Consider the following 27,751-nt stretch of genomic DNA (forward strand, 5'->3'; position numbering starts at 1 on the left):
CGCTGATCGAGTCAAAACCTTGGCTTGGTGGCCCCGTTTCTCCACACCAGCAACCCTGGCATGTAGAAACTGACTGAACTGTACTTTGCAAAAAAAAAAAAACTGTTTGTGTGTCAGCAAATACACTTTTAATATTTTTTTAGCCGAGAATGTAGTGGTTTAATCTTCAGATATCTGGTCGGATTGTCAAGATAGAGCCTCTTTGCAAAAGTGCTTTGATGATTTCGGATTGGTTGAATGAATGAATGAATGTGATTGGTTGAACAGGTGTTCGTGATGTGTGTTCTGTGCTATCTGCATTTCCATCAGCGTAGGAGACTCAGCAGCAGATTAGAATCAAGTATAATAACATTTATACATCTGGTGATTTTGTGAATAATCAATAACCAAACTGACAATGCAACAGACTGTTTGCACAGAGATTTACAGCACGATGCTCATTTACAACACATTCTTCCATCATTCCCCCTTTTAAACACTTAAAACATGCAGCAAATAAAAGACTGAGTGAAAATGTGGCGCTTCCTGCTGATTTTAAACAGAAAGTTTAAGTTTGTATTCTCTCAGCTGCAGACTCGCTGCTGTTCAAATGTTTGAGAGTAAAGATTGGATATAAAACAAACGTCAAACATAGACTCAGTCTACATACACACTTGATATGAGGTCAGCAATTACACTGTCTGTGTCCTGTTTTAAGATCATATATGTAAAATTGTTGTTTAAATTATAGTTTCGGAGTATCATACATAACACCCATGTGAGGTGTGTGACTGTACACCACTATACTGAAATAAATCAGCTATTACTGAAATACACCTGCTATATAATAAACTATGATATACATGTGAAGGTGTGATTAACATGTTTAGTTATAAAGGACAGCTTCCTGCCTTTAGTCTCATTCATGAGCAGTATTAGTTCTCTTCTAACATCCAGAAGTCTGCACGATGTGTTTCATAGTTTCTGACAAGCCTTTGTGAGTTAAAGGTAACATGACCGAAACACCAACATCAAAAAACAAAACAAAACCCCTCACACAAATCATATATTAACCTCATTTATTTTTATTTTAGTAAACTCTGAAAGTTCTAATAGACAGCTGGTGCTTAGAATACAGTTGAATAACTATTAACAAACAGATGATGTAATATTTCTGGACAGACTGGAGTCTTTCAGTATCCAAGGCTGCTCCTCTCGGTGGAACTTCGCCTTCTCTTTCCTCCTTGCATAAAAAATTTTTTTAATCTTAGTTTTAACTCAAAATTCACGGTTAAAAAAATCCAACACTTATGAGCACCACATAATAAGGAAAATAAAATGGCTCAGTCTAACATGTGCTCCAGTGAGACATTAAACTTCAGTAAAATTATGCAGTTATGAAACTTAACTGTAATCTGAGCCAAACTGATTTTCTCAGTTGTAAATAAAACAGTGAAGTAAATGTGACCTGACAGACAGAACCTAAGTGAATTATGTCCAGTGTTTAACCTCTACTGAGAGCTAAAACTCAGCAGAGGTTTTAAAGCTGTGTGCCGGTGATTGGATATCAGCTGCTCATAAAGTGGGTTCGCCTATAAAGTGCTGTGCAGTTTTCTAAGTGTCCATCGCTCTCCGTTTAAATACCGTTTGTCATCTTGAACCCAGGTCAGTCACTCTGAGGGAAACACAAGCTGCAGCAGCTCTGCGCTCAGAAAACAAACTACATTTACTTAAATGGCTTAGAGAGCCATTTGAGCCTTAAATTAGAGTACTTTTAAATACAGGAACATGTTTAAAGGACATCCACCTTTGACTGTAAGACAAACAAAGCATTGCATGTGTGTTCCTCAGATGGGCAGGATATCACTATTGGACTGTCTAACCTGCCAACTTCAAGAAGGACTGAGACAAACGACAAAAGAATAGAGCAGCATTCAGTGACCACGACACATGAGCATATTCCTGCAACATTCAGCATCTGATTCTTGTTCATCTGTGTGCTTCTGCTTTTGGTAAGTATAGTTACCTAACTACAGTAACTATAAAGCAGTCACTCTAAACACATGCCGCCATCCAGTTCTAACTACCTGGTTACTTCCTGTCAATTATTTTAGAAACCATGTGGTCACCTGACCTAACACTGCCTCTTCTTTTTCCCCTTAATGTTGAAGTGTCAAAACAGCTGGAAAGGAAACTACACCAATGCACTGGGATGTTTCCCCAACACGTGCCAGACGATGTTCCTGCCTATCACGGCAGCATCACCATAGACAGCCCGCCTCCTCAGAACCTCAACAAGTCATGTATTGATCATAATGATTATGAAGATGACAGCGAGCGGAACTAAGATTATAAAAATACACCACCATAATGTTTAGATGGTTTCTAATTATTAATGAATATCATGTTTGTTTGTTTTGTCTCTTTTTCTTTTTGTTTTGTCTTTTTTGGCCTCATTTGTTATTAACAAAGGTCACCAATCTCACACAGTTTACATTCTGTATGTGTTTTCACCTGTACCAGCCACACTCTGACTGCAATTAAGAAAACAAACTTTAGAAACTGTAGACTCAGTGACTTTATCAAATATTGAAGGCATTCAGGTAGAGCCGGCTTTTGAATTACTATGAACACTTACTATATTCTACCTGTACAATAGCGAGCAGAACTAACACTGGAAAAATGCACCACCACAATCTTTGCATGCTTTACAATTATTCATCAATATAATCTTTCCGTCTTTTCTTGCTTTTTTCTTTTGCTTTTTTGCCCTCACCAACAAAGCTCACCAAACTTACACAGGTAAACCTTATTCATGATATAACAAGGTAACAAGGTCAACAATGAAACCGTAACAGTCTAAGAAGTGCATTCTAAACTCCACTTGAGTCAGTTCTATAAATGTGCAAAGACTCATTCAGGACTGTAAAAGGAGAACTGCAGAACCCCAAGTCTTCATCATTAAACCTCTGGTTGCTTCATTTTGTTGTTTTATATCAGATACTTTAAAGGTTTTAGTAAAGCTGCATTGCCATGGTGGGGCAAAGTGCTTTTGTGTTTGTGTGTGTCTGTGTGTGTGTGTGTGTGTGTGTGTGTATGTGTGTGTGTGTGTGTGTGTGTGTGTGGTGAATGCCTATGAAAGGCCTTTTCTTAAAGAGCAAAGTGGGATTTGAATTTGAGTTACAGCAGACCGTCGCCACTTTGAAGTGGAACGCAGCCCTCCTACTGCAGACAACAAGAGGAATTGAACGCGCCGTCCACCCTAGTCCACAGCAACCACCATAGCAACCGCCTAGTGTATGACCTTAAAAAACATGTCCTTTCTTCACAACTGTCAAAAATATGAAATAATTTGCAAAGATTAAAACTGTTACAGCTGCAGAGGGCTCTTTTGAATCTGTTTATATAACTAATAATATACAATATGATGTAACCATGGAGACAGAGTAAGTCATGTGAGCTAGCGTGCATGTTTACTACAGTGAATGAGGCGATTGTGTGCACAGCGTCCACACACTGCACAGGGTCAAGACATGACTTCAATATTGTTTTATACAAAATAAAGTTGTTTACAATTATTATGTGTCTCCCAAATAAGCACAGCTGTTCATGTTTGTCATTACGCGTTTATTTGTAAGAAAATGATGAACTTCACATTGTGCACCTAATCCAAGCACATTTGATAAGTCTGTTTCATTCCTTTGCACCATGAGAACTGGAGTAAATATATATCCTGACAATTAAAGTTGAGCAAACGTCAGTGAAATCTTGAAACAGTAGACACAGGTAGAAATGGGATCAGATTCATCTCTGCATAGTCAAAAGCAGATACCGCCTGTGTTCAGTCCATCATATGAAAAAGTCTGTGCATGAAAAAGCACAGTCCATGTGCTTTTGCATGCACGGCTAAAATGTTCTCAAGCAGCTCAGTCTCAGAAATGTCTCTAAAGTAGACATGTACAGTGTGGTGTAAGCACTGAAAGATCATAAAGAAAACACTACCATTTATGTCAAACTAATGTTAGAGAAAAAAAATAGAAAGGCTATGTTTGGTTTTAAGTTAACCTTTAAGAGGGCGACAAAGACAACATGTATACAGGACTGAAAAAACATTAAGAAATACAACATATGTGGAGACAAATTCAAAAATGAAAATTGCAACAAACATCCAGTTACATTTTTGATTTTGAGTAAGTTTCACTTAACATTTGTGTTTTTATTCTTGTAAATGTGTTGCTCTCATATAACACTGTGCTTTTTATTTTCAAGGCAAAAGTGAAATAACGTAAAAATACATAAATGAATTTTTTAGCAAATATGCAAAGCAGTTTACAATGTCATGTGCAGAAATAGTTTTGTAAATAAAAATCATCATGAAGAGCAGCAGTCTATGGGAGGTTGTTTCTGCCACTGAGGAAATATACATGACCCAATCTTTTATTTTATGGATGTTGTTTTTCAGTGGCAGAAACAACCTTCCATAGTAGCCTAATGGCTAATTGCACACAAGAGCTCTTATGTTTGATCTTTATGAAGTATGAAAGGTCCCGTAATGATAAAATACAGCTTTAAAGCCACCACAACATGAAAGATTCCTCTCTACTTGAGTTTGCAGAATTTAGTGGTTTTCACATCTGAGAAAAGCCAAAATCCAGCATAGAGCGGCTGAGTGAACGTGGTGTGGACTCTGTGGAGAAGGGTCATAGTTTCAGATACACTGTAGAAGGACAGGATGCCCGCACTGTGATCCAGGTACACTCCTATTTTGGAGAAGTGAGGACCTGAGATGGAAGTGTGGCTGTTGTTATGCCAAAATTCATATGCTTTTTTGTGACAATTCAAAGCCCAACTTTTCTCATTGCGTCCAAATTTACATTCATCCCCCCACCCTGCTCTGCCAATATTTTTGTAGGCGACTGCAATGTGAAATCCTATCCCTATCCACTCCACCTCCCAGTAACACCGTCCAGTCAGACTCTCTCTGCTCAGGACCTGAGACCATGCAGTGAATCGATGTGGATTATTAGAATAAGACTGCTGTTGTTTCATTAATGTCGCCTTTCTGTTCCCCTCTGATAAGAGCAGCCATTTGTTTGCTGTGTTTGGGTCCAAGGTGATTGCACGTGAATAGTTTAAGAATCCAGCTCTGGTCCTTGGCTCTGGTTTTGGAACTGACAGCAAAACATCCACTTGAGTGACTATGAGTGAGATGTTTGCCCATGTCTCACTCAGGATATCCTGTAGCTTATTTCTGGTTTCTGACACAGCTGCTGTCACATCCTCAAAGTACCTCAGAGGACGGATATTGATGCTGGAGGAGTCTATAGGTTGTCTGAGTGGTGACAGTAAGGGGTGGTTGTGCAGAAACAGATTGTGATCCTCTGTGTCTATGAGCTGCTTCAGCTCAGCATCTTTGTTCTTCAGCTCAGCAATCTCCTGCTCCAGCTTCTCCTGAAGCTCTTTGACTCGACTCACTTCAGTTTCCTGCTGGGATCTGATCTGCCGTTTTACATCAGAGCTTCTTTTCCAGATGAGACGAATCAGCTCAGTGAATATCTTCTCACTGTCCTCTACTGCTTTATCAGCGGAAAAACTCATTGCCCTGACCTCCAGCTGAAGCACATTCACTTCTTTCTCTCGGTTCTGGATTCTTTGCTGGATTTGTAGTCGACTCACCTCAAGCGCTCTTTGCCTCTCAGACCTTTCTGCTACAGCTGAAACCGTTTCATGGCCTTTATGTTCATCTAAAGAGCAGACATAACAAATACTCTGCTGATCAGTACGGCAGAAAATTTTCATCACCTCACTGTGACGAGAGCAGATGTTCTCCTGGAGCCTCTTGAAGGGGTCTGCCAGTTTGTGTTTCTTTAAAAGAGCCACATCATAATGAGGCTGAAGGTGCTGCTCACAGTAAGAGACCAGGCACACCAAACAGGACTTCACAGCTTTTAGTTTTCTTCCTGTGCAGAGATCGCAGGCTACGTCTTCAGGACCAGCACAGCGCTGATAAACAGAAGCAGCTTGGAGTGCGGTCTTCTTCAGCTCCTCCACTAACTCTGCTAACATTGTGCTTTTCACCAGGACAGGTCTCGGTGTGAAGGCCTGCCTACACTGAGGGCAGCTGCAGATTCTCTTCCCCTGCTCTTCATCCCAGTGGGTTTTAATGCAGTCCATGCAGTAGCTGTGTCCACAGGGAACTGTGACCGGATCCTTTAGTATATCCAAACAGATTGAACAAGAGAAGCTTTCTGGGTGCAGCTGAACTCCTTTCTGTGCCATTTCACCTCTCAGCATCTGTGCCTGTGTGAGTTTCGTTTCCTGAGAACTGAGACTGCTCTGACCTCTGAATGTAAGAATTGTTTGTGCAGTACACGTCACCACATTTTGGTTACGCCCATGTCTAAACTGCAGGTCCAAAGGGGAGGGAACACACAGAGAAGTACTCCAGTATTTAAAGAAGAAGTGTTAGAAGCTGTTTTTCATTCCAAGAAGAGAAACAGTACTCTGTGTTTAGGCTTTACTCAGTTAAATCTTCAGCCACCAAAATTTTTAGGTGGTAAATTCATCTTTGAATCTCTGTCTTTAGAGTTTGTGCTTTACTTCTCCACAAATCCATTTCCAAAATGTCATATATAGTCAAGTAAAGACAGCTATAACATTTAAAACAAAAGCAATTGACCCAAAGTCAGATACAGACACATGGAAGTCAGACACATGAAATAAACTGCATTTCCCATCCCAATCACACAGAACAGGACACACAGAACGCATTTTCTTTTTTACATTTTTGTTCCCATACACTAACAGTCCATAATGTAAATTCTCAGTTGACCCATCATTACTAGTAATCAAGAAACAAGGAAGCAATGTCAGACAAATTTGTAATAAATAGTCATTTTAATAACAAAAATAATTCTAATTCTAATAATTTACACCTAAAGTTCAAAGCACAGAACTCTAACTCTAATAGTATGTAAAAATGTGTAAACTGACTACAGGGTGAAGACAGGACTACATAGTCTATACAGATTGAGCCTCAATTGGTGCACATACTCGACACAGGAGGGTCAATCAGAGAGGAAGCAAGACACAAGAGAATAACTGTCAAAGTAAAACAGGAAATGATTAAACAGCCAATACTGAAATGAGAGTAAAGACTAAACATAAATGACAAATTCAGGGAAAACACAAAAAGACTAGCATTAGGGTCATTCTACATCTGAAGGAAAATTTATTTCACTTTAAAAAGTGTCCCTTTATCTTATAATTTTCTGTTAAGTATTTAAGAAAAGCAAATAATAAACCAACTACACTATTCATACAACAATTCGGACTATAACGAGGTAAAAGCTCAAAGCCCTGTGAGCTAAGAAAAGCATTTCTGATTATTGGATTAAAAATGAGACGGTAGCAGCTTGATTGCACAAGTTAATGTTTTTAGATTATGACATGTATCTGCCCATCTATTCTTTATTTTTGCCTGTATTGTTCCACACAATGTTTGTATAACTTCAAACTGAACCTGTGTGCGCATTAAATAAGAAAATGCTGTCCGACTTTTAATTTAATCAGTAGTTCCGGTTGGTTCTCCCACTGCTCTGACCGTTACTGTTCCTCGGCAACCGTGACGTCACACCCAGCGCCAATCGAAGAGCTCGCAAGATCGACGCATCTATCGCGAGGTTATCACATTAGCTTGGTTAGTTAGCTAGCTGCGGAAACCCTGAACGTGTGTCCGTTGTTTATGATTTTATTTATTCTTCTAAAGCACTGAGAGGGCTGAGCAGTGCTTATTGATTATCGATTCCTAACGCGTGCAGGAAAGCATAATCGCCGGACCTTGTGTTTGCACGGTAAGCCATATAAACGCTCGCTGTCTGCTAACTGGCCAGGGCTGTTGCTCAGGAGGAAATGGGTTTGTTTTGAAAGCCTCGGAGAATTTTCCCGTTATGTTTTAGCGAGATTTTCAATCGTGTAAAACCAATTTAGGCATCAGAAATGTGGTGTTATTAATTTTACTTTTTAACCTGTTGCGTGTTTGATTTCTGTGCGTGTTCGTTTTGTAATACTGGTCTTATTTTCACGGTTGTCCTGTCGATCTTCGTGTAGGTACAAACTGTGACCAAGCTGTGTCAGTCTTGCTCACGTTTACAGTATTTATTTATTTATTTATTTATTTATTTGTTTGTTTGTTTGAATACTTTTCAGGATCCAATGATGAGTTATGCCGAAAAGCCAGAGGACATCACAAAAGAAGAGTGGATGGACAAATTAAATAACGTTCACATACAGAGGGCGGATATGAATCGGCTCATTATGAATTACCTGGTGACAGGTGAGGCATAGATTGAAGATACAGCCTGTAAGCTGAATTTACAAATTGTAAAGTCTTGTTTATTTCTTTGTGTCTGTCTGTGTTTGATTTAAGAGGGCTTCAAAGAGGCAGCAGAGAAGTTCCGGATGGAGTCTGGTATCGAGCCGAGTGTGGACCTGGATTCGTTGGATGAAAGGATAAAGATTAGAGAGATGATCCTGAAGGGCCAGATTCAGGAAGCTATTGCACTCATTAATAGCCTACACCCGGAGCTGCTCGACACCAATCGATACCTGTATTTTCATCTGCAGGTGCGTTTCCGAAAAGCTGTGCAGGGCTCTAATTTTAACTTTGGAAATAACAGTAAGACATCTGATGTAGATCTGCTCTGCATTGCAGTGCACTTTCTCTAATAACCTATCCTGCCATTGCCTGTGATGAGATTATGTTCTTTTTCTCCTCCCACAGGAAAAGGAAGTTATTGTGATATTAGATAAAGTTTGACAAGACAAAGCCTGAACGTCAACACTCACTGTTTCATTTCCCCTCTTGCAGCAGCAACATTTGATTGAGTTAATCAGGCTAAGAGAAACTGAGTCAGCGCTGGAGTTTGCTCAGACACAGCTGGCAGAGCAGGGGGAGGAGAGCCGAGAGTGTTTGACAGAGATGGAGCGAACGCTAGCCCTTTTGGCATTTGACAACCCAGAAGAGTCACCCTTTGGAGATCTGCTCAACATGATGCAGCGGCAAAAGGTGGGCAGGCTTTAGTCCGACTGTAAAGCTGGACATCTATTTGACATTAATATTGCATGTATCCAGTATTGTAGACTCTTGTGGATCTGAAATTGCAGTAAGAGACCCATCAGCCAGAGCAAAAAATGATGATGATCATTTTATTAATATAGCACATTTCATCACTTGAAACTCATTGTGCTTAACACATAAATTAAAGAAATTTAATAACTGTAGGTTTACAATCCCTTAAGGCAATGAAACCAGCAAAACAGAACAAAACCATATGAAAGAAAAGAAAAACAGATATAAACTGTAAGCCTGTGTGAATAGAAAGGTTTTGAATCTGTTTCTAAATGTACACACAGATATAATTATTCTCAAGTCAGCAGGCAGCTTTTTTCAAAAAACAGGACCACAGTAACTAAACACACACTCAGTAGACTGAGATCTGATTCTGGGACCAGTTAAAGGATCTGAGTTTGATGACCTGAGAGGTCTGATTGGGTTGGAGACACTGTCAGAGATGTACTGGGGGCCAAACCATTGAGAGCTTTGTGAACTAATAGAAGAATTTTAAAGGTTATTCTGTATTGTTGAATGCATGGTATATTTTCTCAGTGTTGGTTTGAGATGTGAAAATTCTAACCTTAGATATATTTTTAAAGTGACAGAAGGCAGTTCTGGTAACCTTATTGACGTGGTTATCAAAACTGAGATCACTGTCCAAAATTATGCCACGGTTCCTGACTTGCTCACTGCGTTTCAGAGAAATGGATGACAGATATGAACAGTATTTTTGGCCTCTGACTTTTTGGAACAACAAGTATTTCTGGCTCGTTTCTTTTCAGTTCTAAAAAGTTTTGAGACATCCAACAGTTAATGCCATCACTGCAACTTATTATTTTGTGAACAGAGGTTAGATCAAAGGAAAGTGATAATTATAACTGTGTTTCATCTGCATAAGAATGGTAGGTTATATTATTATTCTTTATGACAGTACCAAGTGGGAGCTTGTAATAGACAAAGGATTGACCCCTGAGGAACTCCTGATTGAATTATTTGTGGAGATCTAGATATGATGAGAGCCAATTAAGAACCTGACCTGTTAAAACAACGTCATGAAGCCTTTAAATTAGAATATCATCAAGAGTGTCAAAAGCAGCAGTGGGATCACTGCTGATCACTGTTGATCCTCAGGTCATTGATGGCTTTAGTAAGAGCTATTTATTTGCTATGATTGGTTCTGAACCCTGATTGATACTTCTCATAAAGACTGTGAGTTGAAAGGTGTTCAGTAAACATTATTCTCAAATACTTTGCTGAGAAATGAAAGATTAGATATAGGTTGTTATAATTATTAATTACCAGTGGATAGAAGTAATTTCTATGGTTGTGGTGGGATTACAGTACATTTAAGCAGTTAATAATATTTCCTAAATGTTTTCTAAAACAGTGAGATACAGATTTGAATAGTTTGATGGGGATGGGGTCAAGTAAAGATGTGCAAGGCTTTAACTCTTAAATAACTTCTTCCAGATCTTTAGAATTTGCAGGTGAGAAAGTGGACATTGATCTTGTGGCAGCAATTTGATCAGAAAGTGAGTCTGTTCTAGATAAATTACTTTGAAAGGCTAAGATGTTACCTCTTCTTGTAGAAAGATGCAATTTCATCACATTTATTTGCTGAAACAAATTCAGTTGGTATGGTTTTGGGGATTAAATAGTTTATCAATGCATTAAAATGAAAAAACAGAATTAGACTGGCTATTGTTGACCAGTTGGGATGTGAAGGATTGTCTGGCTGATTTGGTTTCATTGGTGTAGCAATAAAGGGCATTTTTATAGATTACAAAATTAATTTGTAATTGTATTTTGTCTATGTTTTCTCTCAGCTCTCCTGCAGATTCTTTTTGCCATCTTTACCTTTTAGCTGTTTCTCCAGGGTGCTTTTGACAGGAGCAAGGCGATCAATAATTTAAGAAACTGTATTTTTGAAGTTGTCCATTTCATCACATGATGACAGTTTTGGTAATGCACACTTTAAAAAAGTCACTAATAAATGTGTCAGTCGTCCTGGCAATGACACGATGCTTATTAATAAATCAGCTTGTATTTGTTTTGACAGATAAACAATAAACGTCTGAAAATAATCTGTAATGATCATAAACAGCAACATCTAGGACATTTGTGATAAATGTTGTTTATATTTTTACTCCTTTTTTGTTTGTCTTAAATTGTTTCCCCAGGTTTTGGCATACAGGGAACAAAAAAAAAAATTCTAAATGGCAGATATATAAAAAAATATTAACTTAAAAAAATAGTCCTGACTTTCTTCAAAATATGGTAAGGGTTGCCAGGTGTGCTGGCTCAGAGTGTTTTAATTCCTGTTTTGTGGAGTCGTGTGAGGCTGAATATAAACATTAAGAGCACAGTGAATGCCAGCAATAAAAATTTGTTTATTTCAATTTGACTATCGCACACATCTCGGTGCACAGGTGTGGAGTGAGGTGAACCAGGCCGTGCTGGACTATGAAAACAGGGAGTCGACACCCAAACTGGCCAAACTGCTGAAGTTGCTGCTGTGGGCTCAAAATGAGCTGGACCAGAAGAAGGTGAAATACCCCAAAATGACTGACCTTAGCACAGGCACCATCGAGGACCCCAAGTGAACACAACAGACAAGAACCACCACCTTCCACGTCCCCTTAATTTATGATCAGTCAGTGACTGTGTGACAACCAGGTAACATATATGTATAAACAAATGCTACAGTGTTTCTTTTTTTTCATGTTTCATTCATGAGAGGTAAGACTTAACTCATTGTGCAAACTGTAAATTGCTGTATTTGCAAAGTGGCAGAAATTATTTAGTTTCAATACAGAACCTGGATTTTTAGGTAGCTCTCAGAGACAACAAAATTTAAATTGCTGTTTTATATTTTGTCTTTTTAAAAGCTACGCTGATAGTATTATTTATCGTGACCATTTTCCCCACCAGACTTCACTTTACCAGGAAAAGTTGATGGTGTGAATGAGCACTGTTCATAGAACCGGGGGGTTGGGGGGTTGAGACTCCTGAGACTGGTGAAATGAGAAAATGTGACTATTTTTCAAAAAAAAATGGAAAGCTACACTTTATCTAATTTTAATAATATAATATTTATGATTTTATTTACTCTCATTTTTGTTTTCCTCTTTCCTTTTTTTTTTTTTTTTGTCAGCTTTAAAATCAGCCACATGCTTTTTACGCCGTGAAATTTGATTGTACCTTGTGTCTATGGGATGCCTTGTAAATTCATCATTTAAGTGTTTGAGAAGGTGAAGAGAGTCCAAATGGAGTTGGTTTCTTACTGAGCTGAGGCCTTTTCTGATATCTACAGTGTGCACTGCCTCCAACATGCTCCAAATGGTTTTTCCTGCTGCACAGGTTTAAGGTTATGGTTAAGTGAAGCCAATCCTGCATGATCATCATGTAGGATTGAGAGAAAGGGCTGCTGTATATGGATGATGGAGCTGTCAGTTATGGCTACTGTCTAGTTCAACCCCCTCGAGTATGAAATTAATTCAAACAGGAGCAGTTTCCTTTAGTAAGTGGCTTTGTTTTAGTAACTTAAAATGACCCAAAGCTGATACCTTTTGTCCCTGAACAGGTATTTTGAAGAGTGCTATCATTTTTCCACTTTTCAAAGCCATTGGTACTTTCACTTTACCTGCATGTAAGTGTCCCTTTTTTTCCAAATGGGGGAAAAGTACTTGTGCTTGTTTATTTTTGTTTGGTTTGTTTATTTTTATAAAAAGAAACAAACTTGCTGCTAGTTGTCCATCCTTAATTTCTTTTAAGGTTGTGTTGTCTTTATAGAAACTGGCTTTGACCCAGAAAGCTCACATCCCTTTTATTATTCCACATTTCTAAGATCAGATTTGCAATTATTAAAATAAACTTTTGTGAACCATAAACTGGCTGTTTTTGCATTTTCTGAGTTTGGAGTGTACATGTATGTAAATTATAAAAAGATCCAATAAGTAAAGTTATTTTAATCAGATAAAAGTTCTTTGAAGATTTTAAATTACCTGGATTTTGATTTAAAATTCATATTGAAATTCATCAGCCCTTTATAGGGAAACATGCAAATGTTGTATCCACTAAAACCACCAGAGACCTCTGCTGTCTGCACTGCAAATCACAACCAGGTGCATTTGAGTTTTCTTTCAACAAGTTTGACCTGTTAGGCTCGTCTGCCTGTGGCTATGAGGTTCAGCTAAATGACGCTTCTTTAGTGCGGAAAGGCTGCAGAGATAACAGAGACGGCAGTGTTCTCTGAATGGCTGACAACCACACATCAGGAGCCGACAAGAAGGACTCTAATGGTTCTTTATTGGATCCTAAGATTTATGGGCCTGATGAATGTAAAGAAGAGGAGTCGGGAGACCGAAACCTATGGCCGAGGTGAGACGGCAAAAGATTTGACTAAGAAAACAGAGCTAATGTCTAGATTGTAGTCTGTCAGGGTATTACTGAGAGTTCACTTGAAACGTACTCATTTGATACACTAAATGGCTGTCTTAACTCAATGCCTTTTTGTGTTTGTTTTTTATAAGAACAATGGCAACTGGATGCTAAGTGACAAAACAAATTACATGTGTACTGTAACTATTCACGAGAAATTTAAAGACCAATATGATACACAGTAGTAGTAGTTGTAGTAGTAGTATGCTCAGTTTGTAAACGTGAAAACAAAAGTACTGGTAGTTCTTAATATTTATTACAGGCCAATGAGAATTATTTTTTAGGCATGTTAGTTAGTTTGGTGTGTTTTTACATGCTTATCTGGCTTTGTCCAGGCTAAAATGTCTCAGCAACTCCCAGATGAACTGAGATTACATTTTGCTAAAGATATCAGTTTAATTTTATCACCAGCAAGTGAAATCTTTCACTTAGAAGTAGAGTTTCTCAGCATCTACCAACTAGATGTAGCACCAACAAATTGACATCAGTGTTTTTAAATATATTATTTAAACTTCTTGATTATTGCACAGACTGCTGTGAAGCCCTGTATAAAGAATTGTGTAGCACCTGAGATGTAACGACTTTTGGGTGATCCTCTTGTCTTTTTTCTCCCACGTCTTTGCTTTACTTGCAAAAATATTGAGATTTCCATGAGCCTCTGGAGTGTTTTGTGTTTAGTACTAATTAGCAAATATTAACATGTTAAAGCACTAAACCAACATTATCACACCAGCACGTCAAACACCATCTCTGTGAGGATATTTACTTGCCAGTATGAGCATTTGCATTTGTCCCAGTGCAGGTGCACACAGCTCATAAAGTGGCTATAGACTCTTTGTTTAGTGCTGCTGACATCACTAGACTGGTTTTCACTCACACTCACCCAGTTCGTTGGAAACAGTTTACTGGGTGCAAATTCTGAATATATAAGCAAGAGCTGTTTGCCTTACAGATCCCTGGCTCAAAAATGGATCGTGATGCTGTTTATGGGCACCTGCTTCCTCTATTGTGCGCGGATGGCCATGCCTGTCTGCGCCATCTCAATGGCTGCTACGTTTCATTGGAGTAAAATCGATTCTGGGGTGGTTTTGGGTGGATTCTTCTGGGGTTACTGTCTCACACAGATCCTGGGAGGACACGCGAGTGACAGGTAAGGATGTGATGCGTTAAAGCACACATGACTTCACTTAATGAGCAAATAACCTTCCAGGTCTGTTTACTGTGAAGTTAGGTTTTGAGTTTCAGGATGTTGCTCTGTGAATGATTGTTGTTTATTAGAGTGGGAGGAGAGCGTGTCCTGTTCTTCTCTGCATCATCATGGGCTCTGATCACAGCTGGCACTCCTCTGCTGGCCCATCTTGGCTCTCACACCCTGGCTCTCATGACTGTGGCCAGGTTTCTCATGGGGATATTACAAGGTTAGTATTCTACCAGTCATTATGCTCTAGTAAGAATGTACATTTATTTATGCAGATCAAAATCCCAAAGCACTTCACATTAAAACACAAAAAATATATATAACGGTGCAAAGCAATACAATATAAAACAACACATTTATTAAAAACTTGTCTGTTCAAAAATGTCTTCATCTGCATTTCAAAAGAATCAGTGGAGTCTTCCAAGGTCTTTAGGCCTCAAAGAGAAATCCACAATCTTGGTGCAACTGCCTGAAAAGCCTGATCTAATAAAAATTTAGCACAGATGTGGATACATATTTTGATACTGAGTAACAAATAAAGTTGGGACAACAGACTCATACTGAATAAAGGAAGCATTGTGATATTCTCACGTGGCTCACTAATGAGAGCTGACCCCGTTGTAGGATTTGTGCATGTGTATGCTATGTGGAGTAAGGTGTAGGTAATCCAAAGGGTTGCATGCCTGTGTAGGATTCCAGTCATCCAGATCATGGTAGTCCTAGGAGCTTGAAAAGAAGACAACTGGACTTATTCAGGTTGTTGAAGATGTTTTGCCTCTCAACCAAGATGCTTTTTCAATTCCAAAAACTGGCAGAGAATTGCAGGTAATAAACCCCTGATGGGGGCCAAGGTGTGAAAAAAGGTGTGGATCATTATCGTCACCAGGTGAAACCTCTGTGAGACATTGTCCCACCCCACCATCCTGTGAGCTGTTGAGGTCACCAAGGTGTGAGTGGGAGAAACAATCTCAAGCATGGATTGTGGGTGGCCAAAATATCGTTGCCCCTGGTGATGATAATGACCCATGCCTTTTTGTCATGCACTGGCTCATGTAAATCACATGATCAATAGTGGGTTAATGACCCAACCCCCAGGACCACCTCCAAAGGGGTCAGCCCCTACCAGGCATTTATTAAAGAAGCCTCTTTGATGACAGAAGAAGTCCAGTTTGTCTTTTTCACACTCACAAGACAATCTAATGGATGGTTGCCATACAGGCAACTGAAGTAAACTAAACTAAAAAAAACTGGCATGTGTACAGAGAAAAAATCGAGCCAGGGTTAAGAGTTTTACACTGGTTTGCAGAGAGTTGGGCTGAAAAGTCAATGTCTTGGGCTGTCTCCCCTTCTGTGGTGCACTGAAGAGTTGTACAGCCCAGCAGACAAAAGACTTCCTCAATCTCAAAGTGTTGCAAGACAGCTACAGGAGTCTCTTACTGAGCAAGCTCATGACAGACAGCTGTCTATTTAGTTCTTTTTTTCAACCACTGATGCAAGGGCTTCAAGCTGCATGCCACAACTGCAGAGCCCACTGTCCTAACCAGTCTATCCTAGTCCCTCTTCTGAATGCTTTCCAGCACAACACTACATTGAAGAGAACGCTTACTGTAAGTGACTACTTAAACATCAGCAGGAGATTACTGCAGTCCAAGCTTGTTGTCCATCTTCAGTCTCATGCTGAAAGTTGAATAAGACAATAAAAACACTCTGATGCCTGTTCAGTAAATACAAAGCAGCGAGAGAGACTGGAAACAGTCAGTCTGTTTTTGGTTAGTCGGTCTGATAACCCAGTTGGTGATGTTACTATAACTTTGTAATCAATGGTACTCCTGGGCCATCGTGGGAAATGACCAATCATGTTCCTGTGATATCAAAATTCTCCAACAAAAAGAAGAAAAGCTTTCAGAAATGGGCAAAGTGCTACAGCTCACCTGGTTGAGCAGGCTACCTATAAGCCAAAAGTTAGTGATTAGAGTTAGAGTGTTTTTACCATCTTGGTGCTATGAACCCAAACTTGGTGAGCGAGCTGTGGCTCTGACAATGAAAGTGAAGATGTTGCATGTTAGTGTTCAGTGAGCATGCTCTGCAGAATCTTTGTTGACCTTAATTAGCAAAACAGACCCAATCTTTTATCCTGTGTCGCCTAAATCCAGTGATCAAACCCATTAAGCAATCAAGAAAGTGTTTACCGAGGTCACAGCCTAATTCTACATTTATACTTTTGGTTTCCTCTGACACACAGATCCCAGTCCCATGGGTAAAAGTTCTTTGTGGTGGACAAAAGGATAAAACAATCCTATCTTTAAGTATTATATTATAAAATGAGCCACACTTTAGTCTTGTTTTTCCAAGCTGCAACTATGAAATCACAACTCTGTGACTGGCCTGCTGAGATGAGCAGCATAAATATGATGTTGTGGGAACAACACCAGTGTGACGAAAACAACTCCAAGTAGCGAAAAGCTGCAGCAATTAAGTTGTTTTATCCGGTTTGTTAGCTGCTCAAAACCAGTGTAAAAATGGGAATTTGTGGTTTGTTTGTTCTCTTGACTGAAAGCAGTTGCTAGGCAACAAGCATAAATGTTAGGAAGTGAGTGTTCCCAGTCAGAAGTGCAAGCAAGCAGATTTTCAAACAGAATTTTTGACTTGTTGCACTCCGGTTTCCCCTTCAAAAAGTACAAAACGTATCCAGCTGAGTGTTGTGCCATTTTAATGCCATTAACCTTCAAGTGTAGCCATGCCAACATACTGGTTTTGTCAGGGAGAGCAAAGTCATACCAGTTCAACATGTTTTTTTTTTCTTTTGCTTGCTTTGTTTTGTTTTTGGTAATTGTGTAGCTATGACCTGTTACAACGACAGATGCATGTTCAGCTTGCTCTAGTTTAAGGAAGCTGGTTGCTGGTACATATTTCATGCTACCACTCAGGAATGTGATTCATAATGTTTAGCCTAAGTTTTCCAAAAGTAAGCGCAGCCATATTTGACCACAAGCTGAACTAGTCCTTTAAATAAAACCTTCAGTTCTCCAGGTTTATTAAACATATTGTAGGCTCACAAGGTTCCTCCCCCGAGTTCTGCAGGGTTCTGCAGGTGCCTTTCTTGGCTAGCATACATGTATAATAGATCTGAAACGACAGCAGTCCTTTTTCTGACTGCAAATGTAGTGAACTTTTGTGTGCACAACTGTGGGTGCAACTTCACCAGCTTCAAGTCCAAGAGGAAGAGGACAAAGTCTGGAGAGGTCCCACACTTACACTGCTTTATTGTTTGACTGACATGTTTTGGCTTGTGGCCTTCATCAGGGACCTTGATAAAGGCTACACCAGAGTTTTTCTTCATTTCCTGTACGTTGATATGTGCCGCATGCTATCAACACTAATCCTGGATGTAAAGGATCCTGACCACCCTATGCCAAACACCAGAATTCACCTCAGAGGGGAAAAGCCCAGTGCTAGGCAGGTGTTTTTAATGTTGTGGCTGACTTGTGAATACTCTGTGAATTTAAAGTGTCTCGTCATTTCTTACAGGTGTTTTTTTCCCATCTTTGGCCAGCTTGTGCTCACAGCGTGTAGTGGAAGGGGAGAGAGGGTTTTTAATGAGTACATTGCAAAGCGGTACACATCTTGGGTATGTTTTACACACGTCACACACATAACAGCTGACATATGAATATACATTTATCTCTGATGGCATGCTTTTGTCTTGCTCTCTGTTTCTCTTTCAGAACATTGTTAGCGGGTGGGTTGGGGACCCTGATGCTCGACAGCTATGGCTGGGAAAGCATGTTCTACAGTATCGGTTTCCTGTCCGGACTCTGGGCTCTCATTGTTTGGTGGTGTTTACTAAAAGGTACGGCAGCGAATCGTGTATTCTTAAATAACAAAGAGGCTTAATATACTGTTTTTCTTTGACAGATAGTTCCAATTTTTTCGTTTATTTATTTATAATTTTCAATCACTTTTTAAAGAAAACAAAAGCAGTTTTGGTGTCACAGTTCCATCCCAGATTTTATGTTGTACCTGGCTGGTCGAATGTATTCCCTGAAACGGCACTTGCCTCTGAAAGCTGCCCATCATCCACACAGAGCAGTTTGCTCCGGTTTCTTGGATGTACTTCAGGAGGTGTCTGAATCTCGCCCTAGGTCTGTCAGCAAGTCTGTTCACTGAAAATCATTCCAACGAGTGATTACAAGTGGAAAATTAGAAAATAAAATCAAAGCTCATATTAAAAACAGAAGATTAGAAGTAGATTCAAAAACATCATGATAGGAATCAGTTGCCCAAATGCTAAAGCGGTGCATGGCGAAGCTATTTGTGGCAACTGCTCATTTCCCGAGTTGCTGAGTTCACTGACATAAAAGTTTATGTATAAATTTATGTGTAATGACTTTGTGACTTTTAATCTGGCGTCTCTATGATAGGGATCCTTTTTTTGGACTGACATATATTTGTCTCCTTGTGATCCCTAGGAGATTTTTTTTAAATCTAGAAGTTCCACAAACTGTCAGATTTGCATAAATATGTTTGATTTGATGTGCCTTTATGTTTATATGCACTGATGCAGATAAATGATACATCCCTGCAAGTTCCCTTATAAATGTAACCTTGTTTTTCAAGAGCTCGAGCTACTTTTCTTCAGTTCTTGTGTTTAAAATACTTTAACACCTTCCGAAATTACTGAAAGCTCCAAACAGAATTTGAAGAAACGCCTGCTATGTCTTTGTCCCAAACATTTAAATATTGTGTTGAAGAGAGATATCAGGTGCAGTTGCACTTGGGGCCCCTCTGTGTCGAGTTTGCATGGACTCGCTGTGCCTGTGCTTCCACTAACAGTCGACATCAATGTTAGGTTAACAGCTGAATCTAATTTGGCTGTAGCTGTGAAAGAAACCATGAATATTTGTACGTCCCTCTGTGACAGTCCTGTAATAGACTGTGAGGGAAAACACAAAAAGCACACTGCCTGTATTCATTCTTCTATTTAAAAAAGGTGTTTATTATAGTGAGGAAGGTGATTGGCTGTAAGATTCCAGCCATTTCCTCAATAATGCTGCTTCTTTTTGTCATAAACATTTGCCTGGTGAAGGTCTAGTAGTGAAACACTGACAATAAATATTTCTGCAAGTTAGCCAGTTTATGGAAATCGGTCTTCAGCACTTGTTATGAAACACAGGTGCTGAAGACCGATGTGTTTTAAAGTGTTTTTTGCTAGTTTTATTTACTGATATATTTACATCTCGATCAATATCAAATGTAATGGAAGATGGCAGTTTAAGCTAATGTTCAGTGTATGTTTTAGGTGAACTTACCCCCAAGATGATGGAAACAAAGAAGAACTCAGAGTGGAGTCTGTCGAGAATACCCTGGCTGACCCTTTTTAAGAAGCCGCCTGTCTGGTACAGCTTTTAAAGTCTTTTATTTTTTCATAATTACCACCTCATATTTGTGTGAGTCTCTCAGCCTCACCGCATCTCTCTCCTCTGCTCTCTCTCTGCTCACTGTCTTCTTCTCTCTCTAAGGGCCATGGTGTTTGCTCACATGTGTATGTGCAGCACATCCTACACACTGTTATCATGGCTGCCAACATACTTCAAAGAATCATTTCCTCATGCCACGGTATTTCCACCATTACTGCTACTTAGCTAATAAGCATGGTGCACTGTTTCCTGGACCTACATGACAACCCTCTGAAGCTGTCTGTTCCTGCAGGGATGGGTCTATAATGTTGTTCCATGGCTAACTGCAATCCCATCAGCACTTGTTGGAGGATACGTTTCAGATTTCCTCATTAACCGAGGTATCAAAAAAAGGTTGCTCTTCTACTGTGATGTGTGTTATGTTGCAGTTAGAATATGTTTTATTAAAGATGTTTGAAATGTTCTGGTTTGTTATCTGTAGGATATGGTGTAGCATCTGTGAGAAAGATAATGCAGGTAAGTGTGAGATGTTGTTTGAACTGATAAAAGCATGTGTGCGGTGAGAAATTTGTCCTGACTAGTTACTTAAGTGTTCTTTGGGAATTTATGCAGTCTGTTTTAAACATGTATTTACAAGCCTGGAAGCTTTCCTAGGACTGTTTTTTTGCCAGTGCTCTACACTGTTAAAAAAACCATCTTACATCCTTACCTATTACAACGGTAATATTCCGGCAGCTGGGGCGCCAAAATACTACCGTAAAATAACAGAAAATAACTTTCCCATAAAAATACAGTTATTTTCAGTAATGAAAATAGACTTTGTTGCGCTAATTTTACATGGGATTCTGCCTTTTCCAAGTGCGTTTAGACATTAAATTAGGAACATTTTAACGTGATTAAACAATGAAATTACCTATAAACAAGGTCAAAGAATGTGGCAATATGAATCATAATACGTAAATGTACAGAAATATACAGTTAACAGTTGGTTTAAATAATAATGGATTGCATGCCCTGGGACAGGCTGACAGAGGCGAGGCTGCCATATCGCACCATCAGCCCCTCTGGCCATCACCAGTAGGCGGTAGGTAGGTGAAGAGTCTTGACCAAGGACACGACCACCGATAGTGTCCGAGCCGGGGCTCGAACCGGCAACCTTCTGATCACAAGGCGAACTGCCAACTCTGCCAGCTCTTGAGCCCTTGAGCCTAAATAGCAATGATAATAATACTTATGTGATGTAACACAAGCTTATAGGAATCATGTTATATACTTTTCCATAGCATTACGTTTGAATTCAACAGTTCAATCTTTCAAATAACAGACAAATATTTGTGAAATCATGATACATTTGTGCATGTATTTTAACAATCTAAATGTGCATATGTACAGACAGATACATTTAATAAACATGAAAATTATGTTTTATTACATTACAGTGATTTAACGTTAATTGACATTTGAAATGTGAAGTCACAGTCTATTTATGTAACTTTAATGATATTCTAGAAGAACAGAACAAAACTGTAAAATGCACGATTCTTTCCTACAGTGCAGCCATACCCACGACCTTGTGGTTGTTAGTTCACATTCATTGGCCGATGCTTAGCGTCCTGTTATTATGTGTCCCAACATCCAATGGCATGTCACATTGTTTTCATGGCCACACCCTCACCCCAGGTGCAGAGGCCTATTTCTGTTCAGGAATGTTGTGAATACTTTGAGATTTATATTAATTGCAATTCCTACCTCTACATTTATTTTTTAAAATATATAATTAGCACAGCGTGGCCGTGCAATGTTTTATATGTTTTTTTTTAGTTTTTATTCCTATTAATTATATTTTCACTTGTTACCTCTGAATTATTGAATCAGACCTAGATGACATGAAATTTTCAGCAAAATTATAATTCAAATACTCCTTTAATTATTGATTATTCCCATTAATTTTCGATCATTTTATATATTTTTCCATAGTATTACATTTGGATTTAACAGATCATTCTCTCAAATAACAGACAAATATTTGTGAAATTATGATACATTTCTGAATGTATTTTTACAATCTAAATATGCATATGTACAAAAAAATATTTAAAAAAACAAGTAAATTGTGTTTTACTATATTTACAGTGATGTCATGTTATTTTACATTTGACATGTAAAATCACAGTCTACTTGTATAAATTTAATGATATTCTAGAAAAACAGTACAAAAAATATACAGTAAGATACTTTGACATTACTAATTTTTGGAACAGTGTAGATTACTGCTGCATTATCTGCTCTGTAAGTGTAAACTTGTGTAAAAACTACAACCCCCCCCCCCCAAAAAAAAACTCACTTTGTCCTTTATGTGCACAGTTTTATTTTTCTGACCATCTTGAAATACAGCTATGAACATGTGCAATCAAACCATTAGAAATTTGCTCACCCGGCTATCACTTCTGTTCATCTTTAGCCTGTGGACTGTACCTTTAAATACTCACCTGTATGTCTCTCTGTCTGATCCTCAGTTTATTGCCATGGGAGTATCAAGCATGTTTATTTTACCTCTCTCTGGAGTTGTCACATTTCCTGCAGCTGTGACTTACATTTGTGCTGCTGTGGGTCTCACCACCTTCACCAGCGGGTAAAAATGTCAGATTTATACTAAATACTCAGACCAGCTACTAATAAGTTTCTCAGGCACCTATACTGTTTACATTTGATTACCTCATTCTCACATCAGATCCTGGCTTTCTCACCATCCTCATTCTCACTGACCTGAGTGCTGCTTTTGACGGTAGATGAGAATAGGTTATAATATGGTCAGTAGACTTGGTGTGGAAGATGACTCCTGTTAATCCAAACTATGAACCAGGACTTATGTGCTGTGTTGAGAAAGAAAAGGGTGTGTTCTAGAAAGATTAGATCGTGGTCTCCTGGTTCATGCCCTGGTCACCTCTTGCTTGGATTATTGTAACTTCTTATATGAATCTGCCAGAGTATCAGAAGTAGACAAAGGGTGAAAAATATTCAGAGAAAGTCGTTTATTTTCAGTGCTAAAATTAGTTAAAAGATGAGTCATGACAACACTGTGTACTGTAGCTAGCCAAAGTTTGTGAGCTGATGGTCTCTAGAGACTGCTGTGGCCACCCACCCTGGATGATGGGCAGTTGTGTTCAATATATGGTGTGGGGACTCATAGTGAGACATACTGTTGCAATAGCACTCATTTTAAGGTATCTCAGACTGTTCATCGTCTGTTTTTGTTAATGAAAAAACTAAGAAATGTTTTTAGAATGTATTCATACTTCTTTACGTTAAAAGAAAGCTAGGTTATGCAGTTTTTTAATTGGCCCAACGGACTTGTGATCAAATTTGGTGATTATCTGATGGTACATTAGCTAAAGTGAGTCCTACACTCCTGATTTATAGAGTAGCATGCAAATCATTAGCCAAGGGATGCTAATGGCTAGGAAAGTTAGTTTCACTCGGTAGGTTTTTAAGGAGGAGATCCTCTCAGTCTCGCAGTAACCTGCTGATCTCAGTGGTTGACTATAGTTGGAGATACACAGTTAACATTGTCTGCTTAGGCCTCTTGGGAGTTGCTAAACCTCTTATACTTACAAATATAGATGTGTATTTATGGTGTGTAGTTATAGAGTAATGCTGGCGATATTAGATTGACAACAACAAAGTCTATGTCCATATTTTTAATGCTTTCTTCGTACTCAACAAAGTTAACACAGCATATTTAATTGCCCTCAGGAGAAAAACCTTTAAATACACAGCCCAAAGCCCAATACCAGCTTTAGACAATGAATCTTAGGTGGGCCGTGCTCTATATGCAGAGTGTCAGTAAAAAACGAAGAAAAAAAAAAGATTTGTGGCTCTGTGAGTCAGCTGGGTTGTAGTTCTTCGGCAAATGGTCCTGAAACTTCAAAATGTATTTCTGTTTTCAGTAGGCACATTTGGTGCAACAGCATGACGGTGACTCAAAATAAACTACAGTGCCCACATTTATTACCATGTGACTCAGAACAACACTGCAGTTTATTTAAAAATGTTTGGTGCTTGACAGCAAAGCTTTGTGACACACAGAAACCAGACAATGTACCAGGTTGTATTTGTTAGTTTTTCTTGTTTAGTTTCATGTTGGTTTTAGTGCTTAGAATGAATTTGTAAAATTCACTGTAAAAGTTATGTCAAGAGAAGTCAATGAGAAGCCACAGAGTTAATCTATCAAAACACAGTATTTCATTGAAATAACACAAAAGACTCAAGTAAACCCCCCAAATCTAATTTGTTCAGTAAGTCCAACTAAAGATGATTCCTTAAAAGCAATACTTGTGAGATTAGTTTTTATTTTTTAACATTAGTTCCCAATAGATGTGGTAAATCCTATCATACTGGATAAGAAGGAAAAACCAAATCAATCACAATAGTTTGTTTTTTAACAGTAGCTGACGTGTTTGCTCCTGCTGTAAATCTTTGTTGAAATTACTTCACATTCTTCTGCTTTTTGTTTTTCTGTTTCAGTGGTGTTTCTGTGAATGTACAAGATCTGACACCATCGTGTGCAGGTGCCCTGTTTGGTGAGTTTCTTTGGTTGTTAGGTTCTTCAAACTGGCCCAGTGTCTGGATTTTCCGTGTCTAATAAAATTTTCTTTCCTGCTTCAGGTTTTATGAATATGATGGGCTCTTTTATGGGTATGTAGCCAAAGTCTGACCTTTAGAAGTGTACATTGCTGAGCACAGGGGCTGATCTCTGATGGCTGATGTCTTTCTGTTTTGCACAGGGGTGGTGCTGGTGTCCTTATCAGGATACCTGATTGAAGTCACACAGTCATGGTCTGTGGTCTTTGCCCTCATCACTTTAGTAAATGCCACGGGTCTCGGTGTCTTCCTCATCTTTGGAGGTGCTCGCCGTGTGGACCTAGTGGAGTATTCCAGGATTATTGAGATATGACCCAGAGTAATTTATGATTATTACATTTTTCAGAACATGTTAGTCTTTATTTATTTATTTATTGATGAATCAGGTAATACACAATACATCGCACAAAAATATTTGTCTGTATGTATGTTTGGCCATGTTTAAAGTTCTACTTTTGGATAGTTGCAGTGCAGCCTTTGAATGGTCAGCACGTGTCCTTAGTTATTGTGCAGTCCCCCCCCCCCCAATTTTGTGTGCATACCAGTTGAAAACTTTACGTCTATTAGACAAAATAATTTTAGCCACTCTTACCAAATAATATATTATATTATATTATATTATTATTAAGCAGCAGATTTAGTGTATTAGAAAGTAGAGCATCAGGAGGGTATGTCATAATTTGTCACAATAACCTGTCAGGTTATTTAAACTTTTCTGAGAGGCAGCTGGACTCCTGGGCTGCTTTCAGGCTTTAATAGAAAATTTAATATGTGATGGGAGACTTCGGCCAATCACAGATCTTTTCAGAACAGGTAACAAAAAAGTGTATATAAAAACAGGTAGAGTATGCATCAGATGAAGGACTTTTACCTGGAAGATCAGGGTTCAGGATCAGGGTCTTGTCTAGTGGGAGGAGCTTACAGGAGGAGCTTCAGGTTATCTGTAATTCCTTTGTTTTGTTTTGTATAAATGTTGCATACTTTAGTTTTAACAAGCAATGAAGACCTCATGTTAAACTTTAGCAGGACTAATAAAATGACTCTTTTATATGTATTTATAATGACATTATAAAAATCTTTATTCAGGTGTTTTCAATGGTGCTGTAAAGTTTGGGTTGTAAAAGTGTTTTAAATGTTTATACTTGATCTGTGCAGTTGTTGATATTTAACATCTACAAAAAAGTGTTTTGTTTTGTGGGTGTTTTTCCTGTTAGTTTCTATTTAAAATTTGGTTTTATTTAAAACATAATAGTGGCTTTTTACTTTTGGTTTACAATATTATGTGTTAAGTGGATTCAGCTGATTTTAATAATGTGTCATTTGGTTTGTAAAAATGTTGCAGTACCTTTTTGAAAGCATATGCTTGTATATGAGACATGAACTTTTTATCTTGTAAAAAAAAAGTGACATGAAAAATATTTTTTTAATGTGTGAGGCTTATATTGGTAAAGGTGCACAACAAAAGTCCACTTCTATCTTGAAGAAAAAAAATATTTAATCTATTTTGTTTCATAAATAAAAATATAAATGTAATAAATAAAGGGGCATACATGTCTCTCTATTCAAGCCTATTCATATATAACCCCCCCCCCCAAAAAAAAAAAAATTCTCTCTCTTCTCTTTCCCCTCACCCCTAACTGTGGGGGTGAGGGGAACCAGGAGAACCAGGCTGCCTCCCAATAACACATTAAGGCAGCAGTTGTATTGGTCCTCCCGCTTTAAAGCCAGCTCTCTTCTGATTGGCTGCCCCGCACAAGTTCAAAACACCAGGTGTGTGGAACATGTTTTCACATCTTGTGTCTGAGATAATTGCTCTCTGTGACATCAAAGAGAGCCAGTAGAACAAAACCTGTCTGAAACAGAGTGTTTTTGGTTCAAAAAGTTACCTTAACATTCAATAGCAAAGTAATTTACCTTTTTATACTTAAATTTGAGCGGGCACTCTGTACTTCTTTGAGAGGTCAGGAATGAATAAAGTATAACATTCAAGAACTAAAGTTATTTTTAATTGTTCATGAATGCCAGTAAATAACTGTAATTTGGCATCTTAATCAAAACAACGACGCACTTGACTATTTTCAGCTATAAATCAGCACTGTAAATCTGAAAATCCATGGATAACCACAATAAATATAACAATATAATATCATATTACTGTTGTTTTTGCATTGACCATTGCAAAAACATAAAAATGATTTTGGTAATTACCAATACTGTTAAAGCAGCTGTGGCATAAACCTTACACTGGGTGGTGATCTAATAAATTTAAGCACTGTATGTCAATAAAGAAGAAAGAAAATAAGGCAAAAGCATAACAGTTCCCTTTAACAGTAACCATCATGTTTGTTGGTTGGTGATGCAAATATGAATATGAATAATTCGTGTTGCTGATGAATGAGCTGCACATTATTCTGTTTCTTGTTTAGTGACGTATCTGTGAATGGATCTCACCCCGGCGTGTCCCGGCGCCCTCTGCGGTGAGTTTATATATTTCAGCCTCATCAGAACTGGACCATTGTTGCGCTTTTTCTTTTCTCTTCCATTTCAGGTTTCATGGATATGATGGATTCTATCTGTCGGTCTGTATCCTGAAAGGGAATCAGACCTTTAAAAATGCACATCGTTGAGTCACTGATAGCCGTTGTTCCTCATGTGTTGCACAGATACTGCGAAACGGCCTATTTTATGTTTTCATTTTTGTAATTTATGCATTTTCGTTATTTATCAGAATCGTGATATTTTCTATTATTTGCACAAATAGGAAAGTTGTATTCGTCTATAGGATGTGTGAATGGTTGTCCTCAAGGAGCAGCCTCTTCTGTGATTTTAATGCGGTTACAGCGAAGAAAATACAACTTTATAAACTATTAGATTGAATATATTTAGGGGATGAAGCTGTATAGAGGCTCCTGTGCGGTTAACTGACTCCCAGCGAGTCCGCTTTCAGCACCCTGGTCAGCG

General features: G+C 38.5%; 3 protein-coding genes across 6 annotated transcripts; 2 read left to right on the forward strand and 1 right to left on the reverse strand.

Annotated features, from left to right (window-relative positions):
* Window positions 1–3,585: 3,585 nt before the first annotated feature.
* On the reverse strand, window positions 3,586–6,342 carry LOC100696853 (tripartite motif-containing protein 16). Its single transcript, XM_005448483.4, has one exon. It carries the CDS (start codon window positions 6,271–6,273, stop codon window positions 4,579–4,581), a length of 1,695 nt encoding a protein of 564 aa, XP_005448540.1. The 5' UTR covers window positions 6,274–6,342; the 3' UTR covers window positions 3,586–4,578.
* A 1,277-nt stretch (window positions 6,343–7,619) lies between these two features.
* Window positions 7,620–12,984, forward strand: LOC100691864 (glucose-induced degradation protein 8 homolog). Of its 3 annotated transcripts, none has more exons than XM_019349693.2 (5): window positions 7,620–7,832; window positions 8,188–8,314; window positions 8,408–8,604; window positions 8,849–9,046; window positions 10,921–11,498. In XM_019349693.2, the coding sequence occupies exons 2-5, from the start codon at window positions 8,194–8,196 to the stop codon at window positions 11,005–11,007; spliced, it is 603 nt and encodes a 200-aa protein (XP_019205238.1). In that variant the 5' UTR covers window positions 7,620–7,832; window positions 8,188–8,193; the 3' UTR covers window positions 11,008–11,498. The 3 variants fall into 3 exon arrangements, with proteins under 3 accessions (XP_019205238.1, XP_003438969.1, XP_005448541.1); XM_003438921.5 differs by lacking the exon at window positions 10,921–11,498 and adding an exon at window positions 11,524–12,984 and having other exon boundaries at window positions 7,628–7,832; XM_005448484.4 differs by lacking the exons at window positions 7,620–7,832; window positions 10,921–11,498 and adding exons at window positions 8,061–8,084; window positions 11,524–12,984.
* A 274-nt stretch (window positions 12,985–13,258) lies between these two features.
* LOC100697118 (solute carrier family 17 member 9-like) lies at window positions 13,259–26,260 on the forward strand. Of its 2 annotated transcripts, XM_003439109.5 has the most exons (13): window positions 13,260–13,474; window positions 14,487–14,684; window positions 14,813–14,952; window positions 18,261–18,360; window positions 18,458–18,582; window positions 20,032–20,128; window positions 20,252–20,348; window positions 20,442–20,529; window positions 20,631–20,665; window positions 22,666–22,781; window positions 24,674–24,729; window positions 24,815–24,844; window positions 24,934–26,260. In XM_003439109.5, exons 1-13 carry the CDS (start codon window positions 13,350–13,352, stop codon window positions 25,101–25,103), a joined length of 1,377 nt encoding a protein of 458 aa, XP_003439157.1. In that variant the 5' UTR covers window positions 13,260–13,349; the 3' UTR covers window positions 25,104–26,260. The 2 variants fall into 2 exon arrangements, with proteins under 2 accessions (XP_019205239.1, XP_003439157.1); XM_019349694.2 differs by lacking the exon at window positions 14,487–14,684 and having other exon boundaries at window positions 13,259–13,474.
* Window positions 26,261–27,751: the final 1,491 nt, after the last annotated feature.

Source organism: Oreochromis niloticus, linkage group LG20 (genome assembly GCF_001858045.2).
Source record: "Oreochromis niloticus isolate F11D_XX linkage group LG20, O_niloticus_UMD_NMBU, whole genome shotgun sequence".
In the NCBI taxonomy this organism is placed as follows: domain Eukaryota; kingdom Metazoa; phylum Chordata; class Actinopteri; order Cichliformes; family Cichlidae; genus Oreochromis; species Oreochromis niloticus.